At 36.2% G+C, this 27,105-nt stretch overlaps 1 protein-coding gene across 6 annotated transcripts in view; it reads left to right on the forward strand.

Annotated features, from left to right (window-relative positions):
* Positions 1-27,105, forward strand: part of pde4ca (phosphodiesterase 4C, cAMP-specific a) — a 46,911-nt gene that overhangs the window by 16,279 nt on the left and 3,527 nt on the right. For 4 of the 6 annotated variants that reach the window (XM_058753131.1, XM_058753123.1, XM_058753140.1 and 1 more), the window contains 13 exons: positions 14,954-15,145; positions 18,651-18,687; positions 21,725-21,798; positions 21,880-21,929; positions 22,047-22,159; positions 24,718-24,811; positions 25,480-25,652; positions 25,776-25,874; positions 25,962-26,126; positions 26,212-26,311; positions 26,397-26,551; positions 26,666-26,788; positions 26,877-27,059. In XM_058753131.1, the coding sequence (XP_058609114.1) occupies positions 14,954-15,145; positions 18,651-18,687; positions 21,725-21,798; positions 21,880-21,929; positions 22,047-22,159; positions 24,718-24,811; positions 25,480-25,652; positions 25,776-25,874; positions 25,962-26,126; positions 26,212-26,311; positions 26,397-26,551; positions 26,666-26,788; positions 26,877-27,059 (1,558 nt within the window). Of the gene's footprint in view, positions 1-3,325; positions 4,072-14,953; positions 15,146-18,650; positions 18,688-21,724; positions 21,799-21,879; positions 21,930-22,046; positions 22,160-24,717; positions 24,812-25,479; positions 25,653-25,775; positions 25,875-25,961; positions 26,127-26,211; positions 26,312-26,396; positions 26,552-26,665; positions 26,789-26,876; positions 27,060-27,105 lie in introns of all 6 variants that reach the window. The other 2 variants (XM_058753159.1, XM_058753150.1) reach the window with 2 other exon arrangements.

Raw genomic sequence — 27,105 nt, forward strand, 5'->3', positions numbered from 1 at the left:
TTAATGGATTAACGCACCTAAACGAAAGATCAAGCGACGGAAGAGCGCGGTGCAAACAACTTTTGTGGAACTAATGTAAATGCATCACATTTTAAATTCATTGTTACAAAAACATTTAAAAACTTAAAATTGCAGTACTGACAGCAAATCTACACTGCAGTTTAATTAATTTCTTAGCACAAGGCCAGTTAAATATGTGCTGCTTTGTGGCAAAATGCATCTTCATCTGAGTATTACGAGCAGAGCTAAAATCACACTATGAGTCCTGCTTTGCATTATATTCCATTTTGTGGAGTATTCACTTTTATCCAATGCTTTCCCTGATTCCTAGCAAAATTTATCACAGGAAGTTGGTGTCAGCTGCTAGCCAGACACGCTGCTAGCCAGCCAAGCATCACAGTGTGACAAGCCTGTGACGTCAGCACAGTGATGCTTTATGCATGCTGTGACGTCTGGCTGGAGATTCATGCATCCTTTGAGTCTCCGTTCTGGCCAAAGCTGTTTATTTGCCCATGGATAGTGCTGTTAAACTGGCACATGAGCTCAGTTATTCAGTCATTTCAGGTGTGCAGAGAGTGTAGAAAAGGACAAACTAAAACAGTAATATTGCAAAATATCATTACATTTTTACATAATTGTTTAATATATTAAAAAATACATTTATTCTTGCGATGGCAAAGCTGAATATTATGCTGATTTGGCGCTCATCAGTAACAGTCCTGCTTAACATTGATACATCTAACATAATCGTGATACATCTTTTTAAGGATTCTTTCATGTATAGAAAGTTCTAAGGAATAGCAGTTTTCCTTGTTCAGTTGAAATCATAAAACATTTTGTTTTTAAGCATTATTTGAATAAAAAGTTCAAAAGAACATCATTTATTTCAATTAATGAAAACTTTTGTACCAATTTAAAAGTATTTATATTTTTGGTCAGTTCATTGCGTCCTTGTTGAATAAATTAATTTCTTAAAAGAAAAACTGATGCCAAAAATTTTTTTTTTCTTTTTCTATGCATATGAGGAGAAAGACTGGAAAAAGGCTGAGAGTCTGTACCAGTATGCACAGAGACATTTGCCAGGTATAAACACTGAAGTCTATTTGCTATCTGGAGCTGATAGATTTCCAGGACACTGAATAATAATAAAAAATGAGCACTGAGGTGAGCAACAGAGAATTTTTCACTATGCTGCAGAGCCAAGAATAATAATAGACATCATCCTGACCTCGGGACTTTCATTCCTCATACAGTAATCTGTTAAGAAAATTTCATTTTTACGCTGGGTTTGAATCCGTCACAGTAATTGGTTATTCATTGCACTGTGGAAAAATGTTTTATTAATTCCTGGAAAATCATAACTACATAGGTTGTCATACTGACATTATCAACATACAGCACCTGATCCTTCACTTTTGTTTGAATTTTGAATATTTAATTTAAAGAACTAACATATCAATGTCATGCGTGTCTTTGTCAGGTTTATTAAACTGGATAGTTTTGAGCTTTTAAGAAAATTAAAAGCAGATTTAAACCGTCAAAAACCTCTTGAAAAACATCTTTGCTAAAACTTTATCTTAAATCAATACAAACCTGGCCACTGGCTGCACTTTCTAACAAAATAACCCAGATTACCAGTTCTGTGGACGACCTATGGCCTTGTGTTATTTTCAGTATTTGAGTGCTAAAACACGCATGCTCCAATTTGCATGAATATTCAAATCTTTCCAAGAATTGCCTATCATTATTTTTTTGGATCTTGATTATGATATCCTAACGAACTGTTATGACTGAAATATGTAGACAGTCCAAACAAGGTCATTTGCTTTAGCCAAAGATCTTTATCAGCCCTCATGCTGTGCTGTCCAAACCTTTAACACACAGAAACAACTACATCCTGGCAGTTTTAGCTGAAGCAAGAGATTTGGGGGGATTATTTGTTTTATCAGACAATATAATTTGTTCACAAATTATGTTTAGATAATTCAAGAGAGAAAGAACCACCTTTTGACTCTGAAACTCTAATTAATACATTTAATAATAAATACATTTTCTAATGCAAAAAATATTGCCTAAATAAATATCTTTTTTTAAATTCTGAGAGTATTAACGTTTCTGGGAAAAGGGCTGTGAGAGACCATAGATGTGGTTTCTGTAGCACTTGTTTATGCCGTGTTCACTGCAAAGAAAGTTTTACATCAGAGAAGCCAGCTAAACCACTTTATTTGGAGTAGCAATTGTAGCAACAATTCCGTACTCATATGCTGGTCTCAAGTTGATTTCCTTTGAAGCTCCTTGAGATCTCAAACTAAACTTGTAATTTATCAAGAGTGAATATGAAGATTAAGGACATAAAGACCAGCTCAGGAAGTTATATGCGTGTCTCTTTCAATTCTTGGCAGCAACAGCAGGTTTTCTATTGTTATCTCGGGTTTACTGTAGATCCTCTCTTGAGGGGAAGGAATAGACCTGACTTTTTTCCTTGTCTCACATTTGTGTCTGGACTTAAGAGAGTTTTTAAAAGTCATTCTCATTTTCAGATTAACAGCTGTGTGATGTTACTGTTTTGTTTTTATTATCTTAGTGCTGAGCAGATGCACTTTATTTTTCCACGAGGAACCTTTAACATCCATGGAACCTTTCCTTTCCACAAAAGATTCTTTAGGTTTTTTAAAATGTTGCACTAATCGACTGAGGATCACTCACTACCAGACTTTAAAGTTGTTCTGATCACAACAAACTCACATAGAAACATGCTCCTTTTTGTCAGGAAATGTGTGACAAATAAAAACAATGTGTGTTTGCCGACTGAATGGAATCATAGTCTGAAGCTAAAAAATCAGAGTCTGTGAGCATCATACAGTGTGTGATTTTCTATGAAATCTGTCAACTCAAATCTGCAGACTGGCTCTGAATTTCGGCAAATTAGTGTCAACATGTTCAGATTTTAAATCGGCTTTTTTGCTGCGTCTGTAGTTAATATAGACAAGGTGCTAAATAAAACTTTCAAATTGAAATTGTATTTAATCTTTTTAAACTTGAAATTTATTTTGTATTATATTTTTATTAGTCACACTTTATTTTAAGGTCAAAATCTCGCTTTTGCCTCAATAAACAACTAATTTGCTGCTTATTAATAGTAAGGTCGTTATTACGTTTAGGCATTGCGTATTTGTATTAGGGATGCAGAATATGGTCATGCAGAATTTGTGTTTTATAAGTACTACAAACAGCCAATATGTTAATAATAGGCATGCTAATAAGCAACTAGTTAGCAGTGAGAATTGGTCCCTGTACTAAAGTGTTACCTTTTTATTTTACTCAGCACTTTGGTTTAATCAGCTGCAGACCGAGCAGGAAAGGGTTAACTTCTCAAGGAGGCAGGAACCGTGCTTTCTTTGGTCCCACCCTCTTTCTTGAGCATGATCTCACAGTAAGGCGAGCTCCAGCCGTCTGGCAGCGGTGGGCCAAAGAGTCTAGCTAAAATATGGCACAGACTCTCCTTCGTGAGTCCAGCTACCACACAGAAGCAGAGTAAGACAGAAGCCTGAGGTACCTTCACTCACAGGATCATCTTAGATGAGAAGTTCGACTGGAGTTGACCAAGCAGAAGATCCATGTGTGAATGTTGCTGGAGCATCTCTTGAAGTTGCACACATGCTTGCAGAGTGAAGCATGGGTTTGGACGAGGCCCATCACTCAAGCTCACATCTCTGTTCACTCGCAGAAGTGCCACAGAGGAGGTGAGAGCTGATGGACTATTAGAAGAGAACAGTGGATATCATGCTTTGTTTTTTCTCGTTTTCCTTCATGTAATAATTAACCAGAGGCAATGAGGAGTCATTTTGATCCACGAACAATGTTTACTTAAAAAGAGTGAAAATAAGTCTATTTGTGTGAAGGAATTACATGAGAGACATCACCGGATGAGTGTGCCGGCAAGATGAGTGTGCCGGCAAACTGTGGATTCTCTTTCTCAGCTGATCGGGCACTGAAGCCACGGAACTGGAATTTGTATGGATCTCCATGTGCCGTCAACAGACCCATCGACATTGTGCAGAAACGCAGGCGGTAACAAGCTTTGATGATTTATTCTGCTAGGCAGCGGTACTGACAAATATAGTGTGGTCCAAAAGTCTGAGACAGTTTGTGAAAATATAAATAAGTATATATAAATGTAACTTGTTTCCTGGAAAGTTATTTCATCGACAAAACAATTTGAGTAAAAGATGAATTAAAAAATCAGCTGCATGAACTCCAGAAGTTTGTGTCAGTGATGATCATGATTTTCAGACATCCAAAGAGCATCTTGAGCTTCACTGAAAGTAGAGCAGCTTACTGTCTGTACAAGTCATTTATTTGATTCAAATCTTATTTTAAAAGTCTTATTTTATTTTAATAAATACCTATAATATTAAAAAATTTCATAATGCTTGTATTATTTTTTAATTGATGAAAAAAATGTATACATTTGTGTATTTCGAGGTTTCAATTTAATTGAATTTAATGTGGACTTTTAGACCTAACTATACATTTAAAAACACTTCAATCTAAGGCTGTTGTATTGATAACTGGCTGTTTTTTTTTCTTTACACCTGGTATACAGACAGAGACAGATTGTTATGTGGTTTGGCTGTATAAATCTTCCACTATGTCCATGGAATAACCTGTTGATATGCTCTGACCCATGGAAACTCTTTTCTGACAAGATCTAGTAGTTCTCTGCTGTCTGATGGCAGTAAAGCACTATGATAAATGAGCAGTTATTCTGCCAGGGTTTTGCGTTACTCTGTGTGCGCAATCAGTGATCTTGAGTATTTTCTGCTTTTGCATTTATTGTGTCATAGTCTGGAAATCAGTTCATCTGTAACTGTTCCGCCAAATGCCAAACAGCCCTGCTTACTGTTTTACTGAGAACATCCAGCATTTAACACCTCTGATTTACCTGAAATCAAAAACCGTTTTTTTTTAAATTCATTTATTATTAACCAATAGCATTAAGAGATACAAAAATAAATATGCAACAATAAAAAAAAGTTGCCCCCCTTGTTAACAATAAGCTAAGAAATTCTTTTTTTTTCTTCTTTATCTGTATTAGTACCAGGACTGTAAATTTCTGTTGTTACAGAAATTGAAGGTGAAGAATATTTCCTGCAGCATTAGCGCTACCATTCAGAAACATAATGACTGTTTTCACACAGGTTTCCTGAACGGTCAAACAAAACATCCCTGAACTCACACCTTTGTATGGGCCAGTGTTACTTTGAAGAGATGCCCAAACAAACAGCAATGTTTTGGTAGCACCGAGTGTTGACACTTTTCATGAAAACGGCTTACTTTATAATTGCTTTTTCATATTGTCCCAGGAAAAGATTTTAACACTGAAAAAAATGGCACACTTTTTGGAGTGGTGATTGCATGTACGTTTGCTCAGTTGCGGTTATTGTTATTCACATAAAACTTATTTTCATATAAAACACCAAGTGAAGAAATAAAGGTTGCTGTGAATGTTTGTCAGGGCCGCCTTCTAAGAAAATGCTCAACCTGTTTTGTTTTGTTTTTTTTCATGGCTATCTATAGAAAAATCTTTCATTTCATTTTCTTACGAAGCACAATGTGCCATGTCTTAGTGGAGTAGTAATTTTATGGGGAAATATGGGATTTATGAAATACAGAGGAAATCTGCTTTAGTCAGAGGGGTTTTTGATTTAAAGAGAACCATGAAGCCTCTGTCCTCCCACAATATCAGCAAGGCTGCATGGACCAAGCCAGAGACAGTACACTCCTTTTGGACACACACACATATGTTTCCCACTCGAATAGCCATCAATGTCAATGTTGACAGCGGGATTACAGATAAAAAAAACATGTGTTTCCATTTCTTTCCACTATTTATTTTCCTAGGCCATATCTTGCTGTATCAGATAAAGTACAGGACATTTGGGAATTAGAGACTTGGATGAAAAATGAAACTTTTATTACAAATGATTATTTTAATGGAAATTTAAGGGAGAATATTACTGAGGTGCTGTATATTGTAGCATACAAAGGCTAGTGTTGACATATTGATTCAGGTTTTAAGAACACAACCTTGGTCAGTCTGCAGCTATTAAATTACAAAATACTTTGGCTTTATGTATCGCAGTTGTGACTTTATACTGCGCAGTGTCTTTAAATCTCACATTTGCGGTTTTTATAACAATTATACTTTATCTCACAATGTGACTTACTCATAATTGGGACTTTGATTCTTATAATTTTGACTTTATATCTCACAATTGGGACTTTATATCCTGCATTATTTAAATCTTACAATTTCTATTCTTTTATATATAACGATTTTAATTTATATCCCACAATGTGACTTTAAATTTCACAACTGAGTAGTGACTTTATTTCTCAAAATTGCATCTTTATATCTCACAATTGTTACTTTATTATTTAAAAAAAATTTTTTTTTTTACTTTGAGGCAATAACAGGCTTTTAAATGTACAAGATTTTGAATAAACACAGGACTAAACATTTCAAGCCTTATGAAACGCATTGGACATCAGTTTTGTCTTTTCACTACATTACTGTTTGTAAAACTGATCATTAGAATCATTAAAAGATCAAAGTTCAACTAAAACATGAGAATAAGCGTGTAAAGACATCTGTCTCTTCTTGTGTAGATTGTCAGGATCTGTTAACCATTTGCCAACTGTTCAACATATTTTCTAGAGCCTCATGTCCAGAAAAATGATTTATGGGACTTAGCGGATTATAGTCACTAGAGGCTAGGAGTGCCACGTCTTCTGCTGTTAAATGTTAGCGGCGAGGTTAAGGCAACACTACTAAACAAAAAATGGTCTGTTTGGAGCACATTAAGGCTATTATCTAAGCACTTGGCCCTATGATGCTAAATTGTGTGACCTGACAGAATATTGTTCTGTAATGAATATGTTGAACGGTGTTAGTGTTTTCTTAATCTTTATTAGAGAGAAGAATTCTAAAGAATTCCTTGAGAATATCCATTTGTCTCCCTCTTGGCCGATGTCTTGGCGGTGTTAGATTGCAATCGCCTGAACATCTGCAGCTCATTCTTCTTGTTTTTTTTTTTTTCAAAGTGAAATGTGTCACATGGGATTACTTTTACCCCCAAGAGCTACAGCTATATTCATTTTAAGTTGACCTATTCTAAAACGATGCTAGTGTTGTCTAAAACGCATGGGCTGTTAGCTCTTAGTGTTTGTATGTATGCAGTTCACAGTAATACCTGCAGATATCTCTGAATTCTGCTGTAGGCAAGTGATTTTAGTGCGTCTCCAAAGCTATATCAGATCACTTTTTTTCTCCATAGCATGGCTAATTTTGGTTAGCTTTCCCATCACTTTACTGTTAGATTACTTTCATAATGTATGCTTTGCTGGTCTGTTGTTTTCTTATGGTCACTAATGATGGTAGGATAACAGACTGAGCTCTGTCCGTGTCCTCTGAGAGACCCTCTGCTGTGTTCACAGAAGTGCTCAGTCACAGACCCCGCATGGAAAATCTGAAGCACTTCGTTAACTCTGTTTGTAGTGATGGTCTGGCATGATGCACGAGCCGACATGTATATTTTCCTCTGTGTTTTTTATTTGAAGGATATTTTAAGATCTCGTATAAAAATCCAAGTTCTTATTATATATTATTTCTTTTTTATCATTTAAAAAAAAAGAAAGCTTTATTTTTAATTTGAATAAATGCTAATTTGTGAAACTAATTAAGCCACATTTTGGTAAGGTATATGTGAGTTTTATTTTAATAGTGTTGGTTTACAGATGTAGTGTTTTTTAATGCAAAGTGGTACACACAAAAGTGTGCCTCATGTGGGAAAATAATTATTTTGACTGAAACTGCTATTCTTTAGAACTTTCTATTCATGAAAGAATCCACGGTTATGTAAGCTGTATCAATGTTAAGCAGGACTGTTTTCAACATTGATAATGATAAGAAATGTTTCTTGAGCAGTTTCTGAAGGATTGTGTAAAATACAGTAAAATAGAAAACAGTTATTTTAAATTTGAATAATATTTCAAAATAAAACTGATTTTACTGTATTTTTGAACAAACAAATGCAGCCTAAAAGAGCATAAGTCTTCTTTCAAAGTTTAAAACTTACAGACCCTAAACTTTTGAATGGTAGTGTATTACTATTTTATGCTGAATCCACCTGAATAAATTAGGATACACAGATTAAGGTAAATATTATTACATTTTTTACAGTGCAAACAGCTAATTTTATTGCAGTAACAAGTAATGAACAGGGCTGAATGTGCCCACATAAAGTTTGTTTACATTAACTGTAATAAGGGTAGTTTTCAAAAGTACAAATGTGTGTCAAAGTTCAAAATGAAATGTCCATTCATTCCTGTAAATGAAATTGCAAAAATAGATGATGGGATGCTCTCTTCTCTGTAATATTAACGTACATTAAAGTCACCACCAGGTTTCTGTTTAGCAAGAAAATGTATGTGGAAATATCAGTGTAATGCGCCTTCAAACGTCTATGACTTAATTCTGGCTAACCCCCACTCATGCTTTAAAATGTCAGTCTAAATCAGAGACAAACCAAGCTTATTTTTAATCTTGACCATAAATGTTCAGTGGAAAGCTGAGATCACAGCACTGCCCCCCTTCCCTTCCTTTCCTTCTCTCGCTCTCTTTCTCTTTCTGTTTCTCTGTGCACCCTATTGTGCCTTGGAAATCTTTATACAATCTCTGCAGCTCTTACCGGTATGGATGTGCTCCACATTTTATGTGCACAATTAGGAAAAGGCAGCATGCACAGAAACGGTGATTAAACAATCGAGGACACATCCTCTGCCCGCAGTGTCTACGCACGAGTATGTGACCTGCTGGATGACCCTGTAATTAGCAGCCTCATCGGATCGGTAACGTCTCCCGTTGCGCTTCTGTGAGACTTCAGTCTCAACGTGAAGCACCAAGAAGGCTCTTTTTAAAACTCAAATGCATGTTCACTTGTGGTTAACTGTGCTTTAAAGTTTTGCTGTCGTGCAACACAATTACCATTTGTGAGGCAACAGCTGTCTTCCAAATCTGCTGTGGTATGTTCATGTATGTCCTGGCCTCTGGGTGATCATTGACGTCATGTAACGTTGTGTCTCTCTTAAATGTCATTTTTTTTCTTGTTGATTAGAAACAATGGAGAGAGGAACAGGATGAACAGCCTTCTGGCTGTGTCCCAGTGGACTGGTTATTCAACTGCGAGACTAATGCCTACGTGAGATTCATATGAACTTGTGGCTCCGCCTCTATTCTTCTTTTCTTTACATGAAATGCTGCATAAACAAACATGCTCTTCCTTTTCCTAAGATGTTCTGAGTGTAGGTTAGACCCGGGTGGGACAGGCCGGGCTGGTGCAGCCCTGTAATGTGCCCGGGTTAGGACTGACGTAGCACCAGTGTCTCGTGACGCGTGCTGGTTGTCAAGTGTTTAGATACTGACGGTCAACAGGCTGCAGGGCATTTAGTATCAGCTCTTTACTCCTCACACTGGAGGTGTTCTTGAAATGTCTGAAGGTTTCTGCTCGAAGCCTTTGTGGAGAGTTGGTCTCCGCTTAGAATAAATTTCAACCTGTTCCTGAAGGCAGTGATGAGCTGAGTCGAAGTCAGGGGTGTGAAATAACATTTGAGTTACAGTGTGGATTTTTTGTGGATCAGACTTGAGCTGAAAACACACACGAATGGGGAAAAGAAAAGTTCCCACATTTAATTACATTTGTTTAAAAGTCAAAAGAAATGTTTTTTTCGTAGCTTATGAAATTGATTATAGTAGAGCTAATGCACAAACTGTGCAAATGCAGTTTAATTCTCAATGTTTTGTTTATGTAAAACTCATCCTGAAACCCAAAAATCTACAGAATTTCTTGCATTTTAAATTCAGCAGTAATGCATTTTAGACTTGTTTGACACTTCAGTACAGTTGTTTACAGACTGTTCACTGATGCTACTTGTATAGCATTTTTCATATCTTTTACATTATTTATTTATTGATTTATCGTTTGTTTGTTTGTTTTTGTTTGATTGAGTCGGTTGTTTATAACCAACTCAATAATAATAATAATAATAATAATAATTATTATTATTATTATTATTCCAATGCAAAAGAACAGAGTACAAGTATATACTCCTTAAGGCACAGTGTATCTATAACCAACTCTTGTTTTAAAATGTATTTATTTATTTACTTACTTACTTATGGATTTGTTTATTTATTTGATTTGTATTACTATTATTATCATCATCATCATCTTCAAGTTGACTTGGCAATAGTCACCATGTTATTTGTTTGTTTGTTTATTTATCTATTTATTTATTTATTTATTTATTATCAAGTTGTTGGCTATAATCACTATGTTATTTATTTATTTATTTATTTATCATCAAGGTGTTGGCTATAATCACTATGTTATTTAATTTTATTTATTTATTTATTCATTCATCATCAAGTTGAGTTGGCTATAGTCATCATGTTATTTATTTATTTATTTATTTATTTATTCACTGATCAAGTTGAGTCAGTTTAGTCACCATTTTATTTATTTATTCACTCATTCATTCATCATCAAGTTGAGTTGGCTATAGTCACCATGTTATTTATTTATTTCATATTTTTAAATTTATTTGATCATCATCAAGTTGAGTTACAACATACACTTTGTACTCTGTAATTGTACTATATACTATCATCATGCTTTGACTGAAAAAGGCTGGCTTCACACATGCTTATTCTATCATGAGCCACAGGAGGCATCCTATTCCCAGAAAAACTGCCCATTTTTTTCCACAGCACTACAAGCACAAAGACTGCTCACACCGTCCAGTTATCTCATTGGTGGAACTGACCGCTATTCGGTGATGCAGACAGTTGTCATAACAGTGTAAAGACTGTCAAAGGAATAGTTGAAAATTAAAACGTAACCCTATACTTTCAGGTTTATATAATAAGCTTTTCTTATAAGATATTATTGTGCAGAGAAGTATCTGTATTTTTCACATCAGATTCACATATTGAAGCCAACAGAACTAGAAACAACGCATATGGCAAGTGAACATGATTGTTCTCCAAAAAGAATTATTTGAATTATAATTTTTTTTATACAGACAAAATTGTGATGCTAATCATATTTTATGTACCTCAGTTTAAATGACTAAAATGAGGATCAGTATTTCCCTTCATTTCCATCGAGAAGGGATTTTTCCCATACTCACCTGTGAGAGTAATACAGATTTATCATTTCAATTTCCAATGCTTTGTGCATCATTTCAGTAATGTTCAATGCATTGGTACAATATTAAATCAATAATAATAATAGTAAGAGAAATCAAACATTTAAATTTTGGTGATATCTACTTCTAGATAAATTGGCTGATGTTCCTATATGCACTGACGTAGTTTGCACATGCAGTACAAAAACAGCATCGAAAACACAGCTTCACTAAGTGATGAAATTCCCACATTCCCTTTTGACGGAGGATGTCTTAAAATGGCAACATGGAAATGTGTGGGTGGATAGATGCATGGGCTAAAAATAGCGCAGCAGAAATCTCCATAAATATTCATGAATGGGGGGAAGAATCTGAGGCTACCTGCAGCTCTAAATATAGCGCTTCTGCTCGGATCCCTCGCACAGAGACGGGCTATTTATAGCAGCAGCTCTGCAGAAGCACCTCTCTCTGAGTGTGCACAGGGACCCATAGGAGACACAGCATTAGAGATGAGGGACGGAAGCAGAAACCAAGTGGAAGCGACAGCCTCTGCCCCAAGCACAGGTATTTTTAGAGATGGATACGATGTCCCCTCACGCCAGAACATACAGTAGTGTGACAGTAGTGTGAAGAGATGAGCTATTGTGTATCTGTTTTGTCCATTCAGAAGAATGCTGCTCTCTCTCTCTCTCTCTCTCTCGCTGTCTCTGTCTATATGTCTCTCGCTCCTGTATGCGGTCACATGAATAGGGTGCACTGGGTTGATTATGTAAGACCGTGTTAGAGACATCCGTCTTGTCCTCATGCAACATCTGTGAAAGATGTGAATGAGGACATGCGATTGAGATGGAGATTGTACTTATATGTATTTTGCAGGGTGGTTTGCATGTGCTCTAGATCAGAGGTAGACGGTAGAAGTTCAGGAAAAAAAATGTGTAAAATAAATGTTCTTATTAATAATTAACATTATTATTATTACATTTTAAAATATATATTATATTATATTATATATCATTATTGTTATTGAAAACAAATTATTACAATTATTAAAAGTAATTAATATATATATATACACATATATGTTTGTGGGGGGTTAAATATATTTTTATATATGAAATTTGTACATTATAATTTGAATTAATATTATATTTTAATAAACACTAATAAATAGTAAATATTTTTAAATAATAATAATAATTATTATTATGAATATATACTATTATATTACTATATATAAATTATATTAAATTGTAATTCTAATAAATATATTGTGTATTATTAATATTATTAAAAATAACAAGTACTATATATACATATGTGTTTGTGGGGGTATATTTTTATACATGAAATTTGGCAAATTTATACATTTATAATTGTAATTCATATTATATTTTAATAGACACTAATAAATAGTAAACATAGTATTTATTTTTTAATAATAATAATTATTATTATTATGAATATACACTATTATATTACTATATATGAATTATATTAAATTATAATTCTAATAAAAATGTTGTCTATATTTATAATATATAGATGACCAGATATTATGTTCAAAGCACCTTTTAGAAATATTTAATATGCTCAAATGTGACTATCATGCAGATAAAAAGGTTAATAAAGCATAATACATAATACACGTTTTATTTTTTTATTTTTATAAAAAGCTGAATATACGGTACATTGGAACACACGATTGAACTTGAGCAGCATAAACAGCAGTAATACGTGTTGAACTGGAAAACAGAGGCTATAAATAGTGTTGTTTCCTTTATCATGTTATTGTTATTCATTTATGCAATGCATTTCCTGATCTCCCAAATATAGAAAAAAAATTGGCTATTGACTTGCAGTGTTGTTCCACTCCTTCACATTAACCTAATAACATGTTGTAGATGAATACATTAGCAGTGGATCATTATCAAACAGACGGCACATCAGAGGCAGGACCATTGATTAATGAAATCACCATATATGGTGTGTTTCAATTCTGTGCCAGTTTGATTGGGAATTGACTTTACCTGAGGAGGTTATTTTTAGGCCTCTCACATGCTTCCACGTCAATGAGCGGGGGCTATTTTTAGCTTCGCATTCCTGCATCACATTGACCTTGAAGAACACGGCTCATTCAGAGCTTTGCTGCCTCTGTGTCCCAGGAGGTCTTACCCACTCCACAAAACCTGAATCTGTCACCGAGATGGACAGATTGACCGCACTCAGACTGGCTTAGAGGAGGAAGAAATCTCAAATGCATTTCTCTCATTCACTTTCACCATGACAGACTTACTAGATCTGTGTGTGTGGAATGAGGTCGAATGCTGTAGCTGTTTTTACATTCTACCAGTGTTGCTGTATACCATGGCATTTAAAGGGATATTCCACCTAAAATGTAAAATTCTGTTTTTATTTACTCACCCTTTGTTCTGCGGAACACAAAAGAAGATATTTGAAGAATGCTGGTAACCAAACAGTTTTGGTTCCCATTGACTTCCATTGTATGGTAAAAAAATAAAATAAAATAAAAAATAAATACTACCAATATTACCAACATTCTTTTAGGTACCACAGAACAATCAGTCATACAGGTTTGGAATGATATGAGAGGATTAAACACATGGAATTTAATAATTTAATAAATAGAATGTTTTTTGTTTTATTTGAAAAAATAAAATATAATATATTTAAATAAAATATATTTAAAATAGTTTTAATAAATATTTCTTATGATGTAAAATAACTGAAAAGAATAAATATTCTGCTTGATTTCTAGGTGCCTATACTCAAATAAGTATATTTATGACTTTTAACACAAATGGTCAGATGTTTTTAGGATTTATATATATTTATATATATCCTATTATATCAATGAGCATTAATTTAAAGGGATAGTGATATATTAAAGCAACAATTGAACCATTTGCTCAAGAGCGCGTGTCACATTGAGTGAAACAATTTTTCTTCCTTTTTTGTTTTTCTAATTATTTTTGACTTCATAGATTGTTGTGTTTTGTGTGTGTGTGTGTGTGTGTGTTTTAAAAACTAGTGTAGTTTTTTAATACTGGCTATTTATTGGTTATCGGCTATAACATGAATATATTTTTAGCTTATCAGTATGATCCAGAATTTTTAGACTGGTGTACTCCTGTTGGATAACATGATCGTCGGGTTTTATACAAACTTGAGTTCATGCAGTTTGAGTGCACTTAACTTGTTGTGCTGATTTATTATAATGTAATGTTAAAAAAAAAACCTGTATTTAAAAATATAGTTTTGTTCACTAGTGGTATCAGACTTCTGGACCCCACTGTATGTAAATGTGTCTTTTTTTCTTGAGTGATGTAGTGTCAGAGCTGCTGGCTTGGTATTAGTGAGGCACTGAAATGTATCTTGAGTTTTGTGATATTGCCTACTATTTGTCTAGCTGTGTCATATTAACCCGCAAGGCTAGTGCTTACATCTAGATTGACACAAGAAGAGAGTATCTCACTGCGCATTTGTGTGTAACCATTTTTATCAGGGTCTCAGTGACCTTCTGCACTAGAGTTCAGGTCACGTCATTGTCATTAACACAGGGTGTGTACTGAGCTTATAGAGACAGTTGTAAAAAAAAAAAATCATCCTAATGCAGCAAATCATCCATAATGAAATCTCCTAGGTGAATTGTGTGAACCCTTTCTTTCTGTTTTTCTTTCCTCAGTTTTGATGTTGAGAATGGACCGTCGGTGGGCCGCAGTCCTCTGGAGTCCCAGGCCAGTCCAGGCTCCGGCCTTGTGCTGCAGGCCAATTTCCCTCACAGTCAGCGGCGGGAGTCCTTCCTGTATCGGTCCGATTCTGACTTTGACCTTTCACCCAAGGCCATGTCCCGAAACTCATCCACGGCCAGTGAGCTGTGAGTATCATTCGTCTCATTTATCCTCTAATATACAGTCAGGTCCATAAATATTGGGACATCGACACAATTCTAACATTTTTGGCTCTATACACCACCACAATGGATTTCAAATGAAACGAACAAGATGTGCTTTAACTGCAGACTGTCAGCTTTAATTTGGGTATTTACATCCAAATCAGGTGAACGGTGTAGAAAACAGTTTGCATATGTGCCTCCCACTTGTTAAGGGACCAAAAGTAATGGGACAATTGGCTTCTCAGCTGTTCCATGGCCAGGTGTGTGTTATTCCCTCATTATCCCAATTACAATGAGCAGATAAAAGGTCCAGAGTTCATTTCAAGTGTGCTATTTGCATTTGGAATCTGTTGCTGTCAACTGTCAAGATGAGATCCAAAGAGCTGTCACTATCAGTGAAGCAAGCCATCATTAGGCTGAAAAGAAAATCAAAAAAAACATCAGAGAGGTAGCAAAAACATTAGGCGTGGCCAAAACAACTGTTTGGAACATTCTTAAAAAGAAGGAACGCACCGGTGAGCTCAGCAACACCAAAAGACCCGGAAGACCACGGAAAACAACTGTGGTGGATGACCGAAGAATTCTTTCCCTGGTGAAGAAAACACCCTTCACAACAGTTGGCCAGATCAAGAACACTCTCCAGGAGGTGTATGTCTGTCAAAATCAACAATCAAGAGAAGACTTCACCAGAGTGAATACAGAGGGTTCACCACAAGATGTAAACCATTGGTGAGCCTCAAAAACAGGAAGGCCAGATTACAGTTTGCCAAACGACATCTAAAAAAGCCTTCACAGTTCTGGAACAACATCCTATGGACAGATGAGACCAAGATCAACTTGTACCAGAGTGATGGGAAGAGAAGAGTATGGAGAAGGAAAGGAACTGCTCATGATCCTAAGCATACCACCTCATCAGTGAAGATGGTGGTGGTAGTGTCATGGCGTGGGCTTGTATGGCTGCCAGTGGAACTGGTTCTCTTGTATTTATTGATGATGTGACTGCTGACAAAAGCAGCAGGACGAATTCTGAAGTGTTTCGGGCAATATTATCTGCTCATATTCAGCCAAACGCTTCAGAACTCATTGGACAGCGCTTCACAGTGCAGATGGACAATGACCCAAAGCATACTGCAAAAGCAACAAAAGAGTTTTTGAAGGGAAAGAAGTGGACTGTTATGCAATGGCCAAGTCAATCACCTGACCTGAATCCGATTGAGCATGCATTTCACTTGCTGAAGACAAAACTGAAGGGAAAATGCCCCAAGAACAAGCAGGAACTGAAGACGGTTGCAGTAGAGGCCTGGCAGAGCATCACCAGGGATGAAACCCAGCGTCTGGTGATGTCTATGCGTTCCAGACTTCAAGGGTGTAATTGACTGCAAAGGATTTGCAACCAAGTATTAAAAAAAGTTTGATTTAAGATTATTATTCTGTCCCATTACTTTTGGTCCCTTAACAAGTGGGAGGCACATATGCAAACTGTTGTAATTCCTACACCGTTCACCTGATTTGGATGTAAATACCCTCAAATTAAAGCTGGCCGTCTGCAGTTAAAGCACACCTTATTCGTTTCATTTGAAATCCATTGTGGTGGTGTATAGAGCCAAAAATGTTAGAATTGTGTCGATGTCCCAATATTTATGGACCTGACTGTAGCTCAGGAAATGTCCGGACTCTACATACTAAATGCATTAATGATGGCTTTTAATTCTTTAAACAAATTTCAATTTCTAAAATAACTTTATTTTTTTGAAATATAAATTTTTAATTTACACTACCTTTCAAAAGTTACTACCTTTTGTACGTTTTTTTAAATAATTTTTTATATGCTTTTATTCAACAAGTATACATTGCATTGATAAAAAGTGCCAGTAAAGCCATTTATAATGTTACAAAATAATAAAATAAAAATGATACAATTTAAAATAAATGGTGTTCTTTTGAACTTCATTAAAGTATTCTGAATTTTTTTTATTACCGTTCCCACAAAAATATTAAGCAGCACAACTGTTTTCAAAATTATTAATGATAAGAAATGTTTCTTGAGCACCAAATCAGTATATTAGAATGATTTCTGAAGGATCATGTGACACTGAAGACTTGAGTAATGGCTGCTGAAAATTCAGCTTTGCCATCACAGGAATAAATTACATTTAAAAAATTAAGATGGAAAACTGTTATTTTATATTGTAATAATATTTCACATTATAGTAGTTTTTACTATGTTTTTAATCAAACAGATGCACCCATGCTAAACAAATTAGTTTTCATGTGCATGTTATTTGAGTCACTGCAAGCTTCACGTGTTACAAGCTGCACAAGTGTGTTCTTGAGCTACAGTGTTTTTGTGGCTGGAAGAGTTCTGTTAATTAGGACTGTAAGCATTTGCCTCATAACAGATGTGACTTACTCCAGCTGGTTGATTATGTCTGAAACACGGTTCTCCCAAGACACACTTTTTAATAGTGTATTACATCAAATCGTATTGCTCAGTCACTTTGGAAAATCCAAGGCGCTGGTTAAAAACTCCTTATTATTACCACTTCCAGCTGTTCTTTCCATCTGAGCACGCTTGCATGTCAGCTCTGGTTTGCCGGGATTTCAAGTCGGAAAAAGGGGCACCACATTCTCGTTTTTTTTTGTCTGCAGTTTATTTTTCCAGCCTGCGTAAAAGCTAGTCGCTCAAATCGAAACACCTTAAGGCTGGTTTACACCACCCCAATAAACAAGATCAACGGGGTGAACACAACCACCTACAACTGCTGTTTGTTGGGTTGACGTGAACTAGTGTGCTTAATCGCAAGTCACCAACTCTTACTTGTCTTTTCAAAGGGAAGAGAGTTTGAAGCACTGGGAAGTCAACTGGCTAAATCGGTGAGAAGATATAGAACAATACTGACCTGCTCTTAAAAGGGCTGTCCCCCATTACAGAATCCAGGCCGGTTCTCTCCCCTAGACCAGTCTAACCTCAGAGCTTCCCCTGTTTACTCTTCACCACCATAAGCGTTACGCATGCCACCAGAGAGGCTTTGGAATATATGAATAAAGACGCAATTCCCAGTGTGTTCCCTATTTCGGCTTCTCTCCCGCTGCTCCTAAAATACACGTGCATGACACACCCTATCCGAGCCCATCTGTGTTTTCATTACGTGTTTCCATAAGCTTTTAATGTAGGATATCTAATATCCCATTGGAGAATCTGAGGTACCTTCCTTATGCTGAGCTGTATTTCTTTATTTCCATCCAAACTGCATGTTAATCAAAAGCGTATTACCGACCGCTTGCTCTTTTGAATGATGGTGTGCTGTAACCTGAAGCCAACCACATCCTTAAGTCTCCACACTTAAACTCTTAGTCATTCTTTTTCACTGATCCTTAAGTAATTTTATGTGCCTCCTTTTATTATTGGGAGATTAAAGAGCTGTCTTTTCCAATATGCCATTTTTATGTTTGATTTGTGATTTGTTAATGTGTTTTTCTCTTACAGACATGGAGAAGACATGATAGTTACACCATTTGCACAGGTTAGTATTAGAGTGGGCCTTGAAAATGAAAGCTTGCGCAGTTGATCTGACATTAATGGGCATTTATGGACTTGGCGTCATGTGGTTTCTCTGTTGAGGAACATGGTAGTTTGACTTTGCTCTCCCTATATTTTAAAGAGAGATTAATCTCCTAATATTTAGAAGTGTCTTTTTTTGTGTAAGTGGAGTGTGCTGCCTTTGGCATTGGCGGGAACAGCCCTTCCGCTCTTATGCAGCTTGCTTTACGTGGGATTTGCGTCACCACTGTACTCGGTTTACAAAACAGGCTAGGAATCCAATACCGCGTTTGTCGATATGGATGCTGACAGATGAGAAATCTGCATGGCTTTGGAAATCAGATACCCTTTATGTCCTTTTGAAATTCCAAAAGAGCTGCAGAATTTCAGACAAGCCAGACGTTTTACACAAATCTTTCGTTTTCTAGGTCACCTCTCTATGTAACATTTATTCTCTCTTGCTCGCTGCAAAAATCATTGTATGAACCTGTTTTTTTATCTTGTTTTCAAGTAATAATACCTAAACATTGAAAAAATAACATGAATGTATTTGAGAAGCAAAATGGCATAATATGTTAAGACTTTCAAATTGTTTCTTGCCGTTTAAGTTTACTGTAAGACATAATTGTGTGAAATTTAGGTTTAAAACTATTTAGAAGATTATATATATATATATACGTGGTCAGAATTGTTGGTACCCTTGGTAAATATGATCAAAGAAGGTTAATCCTGTTAATCCTTTTTATCTTTTATTTTAAAAATTCACAAAAATCTAACCTTTCATTGGCGAATAAGAATTTAGAATGGGGGGAAATATCATTATGAAATAAATGTTTTTCTCTAATACACATTGGCCACAATTGATGGTACCCTTTTATTCAATACTTTTTTAAACCTCCATTTGCCAGTTTAACAGCTCTAAATTTTCTCCTATAATGCCTGATGAGGTTAGAGAACACCTGACATTTTTTTTCATCCAGAATCACTCCAGACCCTTTAGATTCCCAGCTCCATGTTGGTGCTTCGTCTCTTCAGGTCACTCCACTCATTTTCTATAGGGTTCAGGTCAGAGGACTGGAATGGCCAGCAGAAGCTTGGTTTTGTGCTCAGTGACCCATTTTTGTGTTATTTTTGAGGTTTTCTGTTTGGATTATTGTACGGTTGGAAGATCCAAACATGGCCCATTATAAGATTTCTAACGGAGTCAGTCACTTATTGATTTTTTTATCTGTTGGTATTTGATAGAATCCATGATGCTATGTGTCTAAACAAAATGTCCAGGACCTCCAGCAGAAATATAGGCCCACAACATCAAAAATACAGCAGTATATTTCATTATACACATGGGGTACTTTTTATCCCTGTGTTCATCAAACCCATCTTGAGTGTTTGCTGCTAAAAAGCTCATTTTTTTGTTTCATCTGATCATAGAAGCCAGTCCCATTTGAAGTTCCAGTCGTGTCTGATAACTGAATATGCTGGAGTTTGTTTTTGGATGAGCGAGGAGAATTTTTCTTGAAACCCTCCCAAACAACATTTGGTGATGTAGGTGCTGTTTGACAATTTTTTTCAAAGGTTTTCTGACTCCGAGACTCAACTATTTTCTGCAATTCTCCAGCTGTGGTCCTTAGAGTCTTTAGCCACTAAAACTCTCCTCCTCACCGTGCATTAGGACACCACTTCCAGGCAGTTTCATAACATTTTATGTTGATTGGAAATTCTTAATTATTGCCCTGATGGTGGAAATGGGAATTTTCACTGCTCTAGCTCTTTACTTAAAGCTACTTCACTCTTTTCTTAAAGCCACTTCACTAATTTGTGAAGCTCAATTATCTTTTGCTGCACATCAGAAATATATTATTTGTTTTTTCTCATTGTGATGGATGATTAAGGGAATTTGGGCTTTGTTTTCCCTCCTATTTATATTTCAGTGAAACAGGAAGCCACGGCTGGATAATTTCATGTTCATAATCACCCTGGAGTGCTCAAAATTGTGAATATGAATGGGAATATACTTCAGAGATATTTTACTTATAAGAATTTCTAGGGGTGGCAATAATTGTGTCCAACGTGTATTTGAGAAAAACATTTATTTCATAATGATATTTTCCCCCATTTTCAAATGTTTTAGTTCAATGAATGGTTAGATTTTTGTGATAAAAAAAAAAATCAAAGATCAAAAGGATTAATAATGCAGGTTTATTTTCAGAGCCGCCTTTGATCATATTTACTAAGGGTACCAATGATTCTGAGCATGCGTGTGTGTGTGTGTGTGTGTGTGTGTGTATATGTATATATATATATATATATATATATATATTAGTGCTGTCAAATTATTAATCAAGATTAATCGCGTCCAAAATAAAAGTTTTCGTTTACATAATATATGTGTGTGTACTGTGTATATTTATTATGTATATATAAAGACACACACATACAGCATATATTTTGAAAATATTTACATGTATTTACGTGTATATATTTATATTCATATATATTATATTATATAAATATATTTATTATATAAACGTAACATATTTTTCTTAAATATACATGCATTTGTGTATTTATATATACATAATAAATATGCACAGTACACACACATGTTATGTAAACAACTTTTTTTTGGATGCGATTAATCGTTTCACAGCACTTATATATATATATAATTGTTTTTCATATAAATACACTTTTATTATATAATATATAATAAAATGTTATAAATTGTTTACTAAATATTCTATATTTAATTCTATAAAACAATAAAAATTTTAAGACAACATACTTAGAAAAGTGCTCTGAAAGCATCTTACACCGTTTTGCTTTATCTTAATCTATTTTTAACGGTTTTGATATTTTGCTGGACTATAACAATACAATAATAAACACTGATTTCTGAATACAGGAATTTTTGTAATACTAAATTATTAAGCTGTAAGTGAGTTGAAATTGCTTCAAAAAGAAAGAAAGGACTAAGGATGTGTTCTTGGCACGGACCTGCATTATTGTTCTTCTCATAGGTCCTTGCCAGTTTGAGGACTGTGCGGAGCAACTTTGCTGTTTTGACCTATCAGCAAGACCGTGTCCCGAGCAAGTAAGGCCCAATAAAGAGTGTAATGTCTATTCAAATGCTTTCAAAGTCATGCTTGATCTCCACTGACACAAATCTCCACAGGAGATCCACTGGAAACAACCCACCATCCATGTGCAAGACCAGCCTTCCAGGTTAGACAACAAACTCTTGTAGAAAAAGATAACAGTACAAAGTTTATTTTTAATACATATGATGATGAACACATTTCTGTAGTCATGAATGTAACAATGCTGTGCTGTATTTTGCAGAGGAGCCGTTTCAGAAGTTGGCAGTGGAGACTCTGGATGAGCTGGACTGGTGTCTCGAACAGCTCGAGACTCTCAAGACACGTCACTCAGTCAGTGAGATGGCATCTAACAAGGTAAATCTTCCAAAATAAAAGATGATTCATTACTGACAGGCCTCAAATATCCCAACTTTCACCCAGGGACTTGCCCTAAGTGCTAATAACCATCTAACACAATACATCAACTCTTGCTAATAACAGCACCCAAATACTCAACATGCCTCCGTATGAATTACACATGCGTCAGATGTCTATTTTAGATGGGAATGGGATTCATGCATGTTCTGAATCACTCCCATCCCCCTTCCACATCGTGTGCGGAAAAATTTGAATGAGAGAGTGGAGTCATGGATGAATCTGCTTCCCCCACCCCGTCTATCTCCACTCATTCCTGCTGGGGATTTCACAGCCTGTGTGACGTGTGATTAGCCCACCCACGCAGCGACCACGTGCACCGCAGATACATACTCTCACACATGCGCACATATGAACACAGGTTTGAGTGTTTTCACTCTTGATAGCATCATTAACATTATCTGCTGCATGGTCAGCAATCACCCTGCACTAGTTGAGATGAAAAATATAAAAACTGAGCATGCAAAAACCTTACATTTAGGTTCAAATAAAAGTACTGCATTTTGTAGACATTCATTTTTTTGTCGTCAAATTTGCAGTGCCATATTTCCGTTCGGTTAAGATGAAACAATTCTTGAAACAATCTAAATTGCTAACTTTATAAGATTATGATGCATCATGCAGTATATTATTAAATTAAAATAAATGGAAACATTTGCTAATTTAATTTTGAAAGCACATTGAAATCATAAAAAGACAAGAAAAAGATTTATGCAAATTTTGTCAAACATAAATTATTATATTAAATTAAGTTGTCATTAATGTAAAATAATCAAATATTCTATGTACATTTTGTCCTGATGAGTTAATGTTATGATAAATAATGGATGCAAGGATAATTGAAAAGTACTACCTTGCAAACGTTTGCTGTTTTTGAAAGGAGTCTCTTATGCTAACCAAGGCTGCATTTATTTGTTTACAAATACAGTACTTAATGGTAAAATCATGAGATATTATTACAATTTAAAGTAACTGTTTTCTATTTTAATATATTTTAAAATGTAATTAATTCCTGTGACAGCAAAGCTGAATTTTCAGCAGCCAGTCTTCAGTGTCACGATTATGATTAATGAATAATTTGATTTGGTGCTCAAGAAACATTTCTTATTGTTAACAATGTTGAAAACAGTCCTGCTGTTTAATACAAAAACATGATACTAGAACAATGTTTTTTAACATACAAATCAAAATCTAAATCTAAAAAATGTTGATGCGGATCACAATTTCTCATATATGACGCATTAGTGTGATATAAAACATTCAGAATATATAAAAATGCCTCACATTTGCTTGTTTTCCCTGCTCTGCTCTGTCAGAGTGAGCATCAATTTATTTCCCTCGCTCATTACAATGGAAAACACATCCACACACATGCGCACAAAACATGAAGCGGCTCCTGGAGCTTTCATCTTCAAACCAAGTGCACATGGTGCAGCCCCAGCCCCCTGTATCCACCCCATCCATCCCCTGCATGTGCCCTGGAGCCACGAGCCAATCGCACGCCTCCCCCTGACCCAGCCTCTGTGACAAAACCCGTCCGATTGGCCGGCATGCGGCAGCGAGTGGGGAGCTACCTGCCGGGAGGGAGAGAGAGAGGGGGCTGCTGGGAGGAGCCTGATCTCTCTGTTTACACATGAATCAGGCAGAGTAGGAGAGCAGAGCATGCGGCAGCGATGCAGACTCGCTCCAGCCAGCGGCACACGCTCTCAGCCTGCCACAGGTGCAGCCCATGGCAGCTGGAGCTCCCGGTGCTGGGCTGAGCTCTGCAGTGCCGCCACATTCGGTTTGGACCGCTAGACTGCTGTTGAAGCGGGCATCTCGGGCGATCTGGAACGTGTCTGTAGCATGTGCACCAGCCGGACGGAGCTTCTGTTTTGTTAAAGCTTCATTAGGTGCTGAGATGCCAGACGTCAGTTACTTGCTCTCTGTGTCATGGATGTATGTTCAGGTAAGGCTCGTGTTGTGATTCTGCTCTTGGGAGAAGCTCTTGCATTGTTTTTATCTGAAGTTGAGAGGGATGCTCTCGTTGACACTCTATAAATCACAGATGGTGCAGCGTGTTGCTGTGAGGATGTCAGTTTGGGTGTGTTGGGGTGTTTCTGATGTCAGTGTGTGTGTGTGGCTTCTACAGTACTACTGTACATTTTGCTGCCTCAGTTGGAAGTGTTTCATTCTGAAACCTCGTGTATGATTACATAATAGCACTACACAGATGAAAGGCACTCCTCCTGCTTGGTCCAGCCCCTCATCTTGGGTGACTGTGGCAGCTGAATGAAGGCCTGCTGCCACTCTTTAATGCAGTTATATTCAGTAGTATGTCATGTAATGTTTTGCAGCACACTTTGTAGAATAAAAATGTTTTGATTTTAATAGATTCCATTAGGCATTGTATGGAAAGGCTCTAATGAATTGTATGGATTTATTCAAATGAAATACAGTGGATTGGAGATGTTGATTCTCAAAGTGTAATTGTTTTGTTCTTGTGTCCTTTTCTGCAGTTCAAAAGGATGCTGAATCGAGAACTAACCCAGCTGTCAGAGACTAGCAAGTCAGGAAACCAGGTCTCAGAGTTCATCTCCAGCACCTTCTTAGGTAAAACCAACTATATTGTACTTTCTCTAATTTAATACAAATGTTTTCATTTCAAATTATATTATTAGAACAACACAAAATATTATTTATGGAAAAAAAATCTAAATTATTAGTGTTATTTATTTATTATAATAATATTTATTAATATTTTTAATCAGCTTGCATTTTTATATTTTCAGTTTTTAGTCATTTTCAGTTATTTTAAATTTAGTATGTTTTAGTGATTTTATGGGCTTTTGTCATTTGTGTTTTTATTTTTATATTTAATGTAATATTTTTATTTATTTGATTTTTTTATTTTAATTTTATTTTTTTACATTTACAACTACTTAGCTTTAATTTATTTTAGTTTTAGTAATTTTAGTACTTCAGCTTATTTCAGTTAGTTGCTAATGCAGTTCTAATTTTTTACACTTTTAAAGTTTCCCGCAAAATTGTGTATTTGTATTTGATATCATTTCAGCTTTATTTTGCTCAAACTGGCAGGACATTTTGACTTAACATCGTCACTGTTACAAATTTACATAATAACATTTGTTTGTTTTGAATCCTAAAACTTTTAAGTTTAAACTGCTTTTTTTTTTTTTTTTTTTTTTTCAGGTTTTCAATGTGCATTTAATGAGCTGTCTGTCATTGCATGTAGTTATAAAAATGAACTTGTGTTGCAGAGAAGCAACATGATATGGAGATTATGTCCCCCCCAACCAAGGAGAAGGAGAAGAAAAAGCGGCCCATGTCTCAGATCAGTGGAGTGAAGAAACCCACACACAGCTCCAGTGTCGCAGCTTCCAGCATCCCACGCTTTGGCATCAGCACTGACCAGGAAGATCTGCTGGCCAAGGTGAGCTCTCACGGCCAGTAAAACACCCTATCAGCAAACTAAAATCACCATGGTGAACATGGACCTTATCTGCAGTAATTATAACAAAGTCTGTTTTAAACTGCATCCAACTCCCTTTTGCAGGAGTTGGAGGACTTTGACAAATGGGGTGTGGATATTTTCAAGATATCTGGGTATTCTGGAAACCGACCCCTTACGGTAGCAATGTACACAATCTTCCAGGTATAAAATGTGGAATAAAAAAACTTTTCTCATGTAGTTTCGGTCAAAGCATTACAATAACAAATGTCTTAAACCTCTATTCCACAGGAAAGAGACCTGTTGAAATCCTTCAAAATCCCTGTAGACACATTCATTACCTACATGATGGCATTGGAGGAGAACTACCACTCAGATGTAGCATACCATAATAGCATCCACGCAGCTGACGTGGTCCAGTCCACCAATGTCCTGCTGTCCACCCCTGCCCTGGAGGTTTGTCTCAGTCAACTCCCTTTTCATCATCTGTTCATTAGTCTCTGAAGCAAGATGTTTCATATTTGCAATTCTGTTTTGCTAGGCTGTATTCACCGACCTTGAGATCTTGGCCGCAATGTTTGCCAGTGCAATACATGACGTGGACCACCCTGGAGTGTCCAACCAGTTCCTCATCAACACAAGTGAGTGGCCACGGCAGAGCAACAGCAGCTTGTCATTGTGGTTGCACACTGTGTTGTTGACTAAGAATGTAATACTTTTCTCCAGACTCAGAGTTGGCTCTCATGTACAACGATTCCTCTGTTCTGGAGAACCACCACCTGGCTGTTGGCTTCAAACTGCTGCAGGAAGAAAACTGTGACATTTTCCAGAACCTGACCAAGAAACAGAGGCAGTCGCTGCGCAAAATGGTCATTGACATGGTGAGGAAATGGAGGCAGTGACGAATCTGTGAGGCAATGATGAAGAGCTCCAAGTGAGAGAACTACAACCAACACGTGGTTTTATTTATTTACCGTGTATTTGACTCTTTACAGGTCCTAGCCACTGATATGTCAAAGCATATGAACCTGTTAGCGGATCTCAAGACCATGGTAGAGACCAAGAAGGTGACAAGTCTGGGCGTTCTGCTGTTGGACAACTACTCTGATCGCATTCAGGTATTCTTTAAGCTTCTGTGGAGCATTCTTTTTTGCCTCATAAGTAAAAGGTTTATAGTTAAAAATGTGTGCTTAATCAAATGCGTAGGTTCTTCAGAACATGGTGCATTGTGCTGACCTGAGCAACCCAACAAAGCCCCTGGAGCTGTACCGTCAGTGGACAGATCGCATCATGGTGGAGTTTTTTACTCAGGGGGACCGAGAGAGAGATAAGGGTATGGAGATCAGCCCCATGTGTGACAAACACAATGCTTCCATTGAGAAATCACAGGTGAGTGAGGGAAAATGCTAAATGATATGCCACAAACTGGCCTTGA

The sequence above is a fragment of the Onychostoma macrolepis genome, chromosome 02, assembly GCF_012432095.1.
Source record: "Onychostoma macrolepis isolate SWU-2019 chromosome 02, ASM1243209v1, whole genome shotgun sequence".
Taxonomy (NCBI): domain Eukaryota; kingdom Metazoa; phylum Chordata; class Actinopteri; order Cypriniformes; family Cyprinidae; genus Onychostoma; species Onychostoma macrolepis.